Here is a 3,868-nt window from a genome sequence, read left to right as displayed (position 1 = left end):
TTGGTGGAAGAGTACGGGCTGTTCCGGAACCTTCTGGGCAGCGCTAAATGCGACTAGATGGTCCCGAAAAGCTCTAGATTGTTCGAAAAGCGCTAGATTGTTGAAATCTTGGGCTGAATTTTAGCGGGGCGTGACATGATGGAGAGGGAGAGTGAAAACGTGAGTAAGATTGAGAAGTTAGGTGTTGTATTATTTTATTTTTTAATTTTTGTATTAAATAGGTGAAAGGACTAATTTGCCCTCATGTGTGATTCACGTGATTTGATTTAACTACAAAAATTAAATCGGTTAAGGTCAAAGGACTTAGATTGTAATGAGTTTACAAATAAAGGACTGTGACTGTAATTATTGAAGTTAAAAGCTATCCATTGTAATCTGATACAAACATAAAGCACGGAAATTGTAATTTACCCTAAATAAATAAATAAATTACATACACGTTATTTACGGTGCATAGTTACGGGGTGTTTGGTGTTGCGTTTTCAAAATAGATTATGTGTTTTCAAAATAGATTTTGCGTTTTCAAAACTGCGTTTTGAAAAAGCATGTAGGTACATGCTTCTCCAAAACTGCATTTTGGAGGCAGATAATCACTTTTTCATTTAAACGCTTTTTAGATTATTTATGTTTTACAAACACAATAATCAAATAATCACTTCAAAACGTAATCCCAAACACCCTCTTAGTTATACATATATTCCATAATTTATAAGGCCAGGGGGTATGGCTTAACGCCACCTCGTCACCTCAGCCACTATAGCGCCCCGAGGGCGCCATCATCCACACCACCACAATTGGGGGGTGGGGGGGGGGGGCGCCATGGCTCTTCCACCAGCACGTTAACGAGCAAAAAGGGGTGTGCATGCCCACCTTTTTTCAACCAATGATTTTTTTTTTAGTTTTGTTTAATAGGGGGCTTTAAACCATTGCATATAAGTTAAAGTAAGTGACTTTAAAGCCCCTCATATAATGTGGCGTATAGATAAATCTGACGTGGCGTGATAAAGCATCTAAAGAATTTATACAACACCTCCTAGCCTAAGTAATAAAATTATTGTGCGCAAGTATATCGTGATTCGTGAACAGTGAACACATATACACACATACCTTTACCTTTGACTCAAGACACATGTCACATCATCTTGACCTAAATGACAAAATGATTTTGTAAAATATTTTTTTTTCATGTACAATTATGTATTAAAAATCTCTAATTAATGACGAGTCCCTACATGAATATGGATATTAAAGAACTTTTTGAGCCCTTTCAAAAAGAAGATGGGTTGTCCTTGTTATAAAGTCCATCGATGTTGAAAGATATTTTCATAGTGTAAATTAATTCATCCATATATGATTAATAATAATATAACACCATGAATAATAATAATAATAATAATAATAATAATAATAATAATAATAATAATAATAATAATAATAATAATAATAATAATAATAATAATAATAATAATAATAATAATAATAATGTAACATTTGATTGTTTAAATAGAAATTTCCACTTGTTAGAGTTGTGGTGTCATCTGAAAGGAAGATCGATACCTAAGCCATATCATTCTTCTGATTCACCTCCCGCATAAGTAAAGTGAGTTTGTCGCTAGGTACCCAAGCTACAATCATGCTCCTACATGCCGCCACCCACACTTCCTTATTTGTTTATTCCCGACTATGGCAGAAGCATAGTCACACCATTGTCGATACCGAGTCCACCATCTCTCCCGACCATCTCATCTCTATCTCACCATGCTTCCCTTCCCGATCCAGAGATGATATGCTAGTAACTAGTGCTTTAAAAAAATGTGTCAAAGAAGATTTTGTGCTCACCTTTCGAACCCACTCCCTACACCCTTATGAATTATTATTACACAAATATATTTAACAATTCTTCTCTTAGCTGCAACTACTATGCGAAAACTTGTTAATATTCGAGGTCAACATCGTTTAACATCTAGTACATCTGAAGCGGACAAGACACATGAGATTTAAATGTGAAAGACATATATATCGTGAATTTAAACACTTATCAATATTAGTTTTAGAACTTAATATGGTAAAAAATATCAAAATTAAAGCTACAACAAGTGCTAATATATAAAAACAAATTTCTTTATATATATATAAAAGGTTAAAATTCGGTTCTAATAAATAAAATCTATCAATCAAATTAAGAAAGAAATAATTCCTCCCCAACTCCCATCACTCCATCCTTTCCCCTTAACTTTAGGCTTTGAAACACAAACGATTTAACATCTCCCCATCCCTATGTGATGTAACATCTCCCCATGTGTATGTACCACTTTTCTTGCACACGGTACAACCCACCACTCAATCTCTAGCATTCGGACCCGCACATGCCTTCAAAACGGGGCTCCATATCCATTGCACCAAAAACTTCCTCCCTCTTTTCCCATTCATGTTATAAGTCCGACCCGACCCATCCCTCATCACTTCCCCAATATACCCACCTCCCCCACCCGACCCGTATAACCCCTCACACAAATCCCCGATCTCCGTCGGCGCGGTCGGGTCTTCCCCCGCGTACCAAGCATTAATCAACGGGTTCGACGACAACTCGGCTAATTCATGCCCGATCACACTAATCATCCCGTCCACCCCAACATCTCCATTGGGCGGGGCAAGCGAACCCGGCCCGCCACCCCGCATATAACCCGGTACCGCAAACGGGTAGGCACAAACTTCGGGGCACTGTTTACCCGAATTACCCACCCACGCGTACGGTAAAGTGTACCCCACTTTTGATGGAAACGTAAAATAGTGAAACCCACAAACCGCCCGGCAGAAATCCTCTACGGTCACGTCCACTGAAGTTAGTACGAGGTAAATCCCGTTTTTATGATCTACAGTAAACGGAGCTGATCGTACGGATGACGCGATCACGTCTTGAATAGTCAACCGGGTGAGGTGGGTCCCATGGGTGTATTTCCTGTCGGAATATTCTCCGGCTATTAAGATTTGGCGGGAGATGTTAGCATTGGTTTGGTCGGTGTAGAGAGAGACGGTTTGCCACCAGTCGGCGACGGAGGGCGGCGGTGCTGCACGGTGGTTGGTGGTGGAGATGGATAAAAGGAAGTCTTTGATTAACAGTGTTTGGGCCGGGGCCCATTTACCGTACCAGATTATGTAAATGTTTATTGGTGAAGAGAGAACCGGGCCCATGTGGTATCGAAGGTTGACTAGCTCGGATGAGCCTTCGAATTTTTTTGAAGTGGTGAGAGTGTTGGGTGTGATCTTTGGGTTGATGAAGGTGTAATGTTTATCATTTGTGTTTAGTGTTTGTGCATTGGGTGTAGAACCAATAACAGAAAGGATACTGGAAATGCACAAGATGGGGAAAAAGAGGGTGAAGGGTAAAATGGACATTTTGAGTGAAGTGGTGGTGAGAGGGGATGAATTGAAGATGTTGAGAGAGAGATATATAGAGTGAGTGTGTTAAGGTTTTGGGAGGGAAATGGGCTGGATACAGCTTTAATTAGCGTTGTGAGTTGTGAGGAGGTGTGACCACTTTTTGTATCTTTTTGAGTAGTGTGTGTAAACACACACTCAACACACAGTATGATTTTTCACAAGATATTTTGTGACATAATGATATGATGTATCTTTCAAAGGTTCAAAACAGCTTTAAGAGGTTTATTATGTTGGTCACATGTATAATTTATTGATTTTTCTTTTACTTTTTGTACTTTATACTTTGAATATAAAAGTAAATATAGTAACATGCATCCATATCTTAATGTCATATTGTCCCATTTAAATTAAGGATAAATTACACTTTTTGTCCTTTATGTTTTTACCCTATTGCAATGGATACCCTTTAACTTCAATAATTACAGTC

The 3,868-nt window shown here is 38.5% G+C and overlaps 1 protein-coding gene across 1 annotated transcript; it reads right to left on the bottom strand.

Moving 5' to 3' along the window:
- Positions 1 to 2,105: 2,105 nt before the first annotated feature.
- On the bottom strand, positions 2,106 to 3,508 carry LOC110915522 (protein EXORDIUM-like 5). The gene has a single exon (XM_022160236.2). It carries the CDS (start codon positions 3,394 to 3,396, stop codon positions 2,341 to 2,343), a length of 1,056 nt encoding a protein of 351 aa, XP_022015928.1. The 5' UTR covers positions 3,397 to 3,508; the 3' UTR covers positions 2,106 to 2,340.
- Positions 3,509 to 3,868: the final 360 nt, after the last annotated feature.

The sequence above is a fragment of the Helianthus annuus genome, chromosome 16 (genome assembly GCF_002127325.2).
Source record: "Helianthus annuus cultivar XRQ/B chromosome 16, HanXRQr2.0-SUNRISE, whole genome shotgun sequence".
Taxonomy (NCBI): Eukaryota; Viridiplantae; Streptophyta; class Magnoliopsida; order Asterales; family Asteraceae; genus Helianthus; species Helianthus annuus.
The sequence above is the reverse complement of the archived record's forward strand: the minus strand, read 5'-3'. Positions and strand labels throughout refer to the sequence as shown.

What these genes read in the sequence shown, in the direction of transcription:
- LOC110915522 (XM_022160236.2), bottom strand. Translation starts at nt 3,396, where the DNA reads ATGTCCATTTTACCCTTCACCCTCTTTTTCCCCATCTTGTGCATTTCC.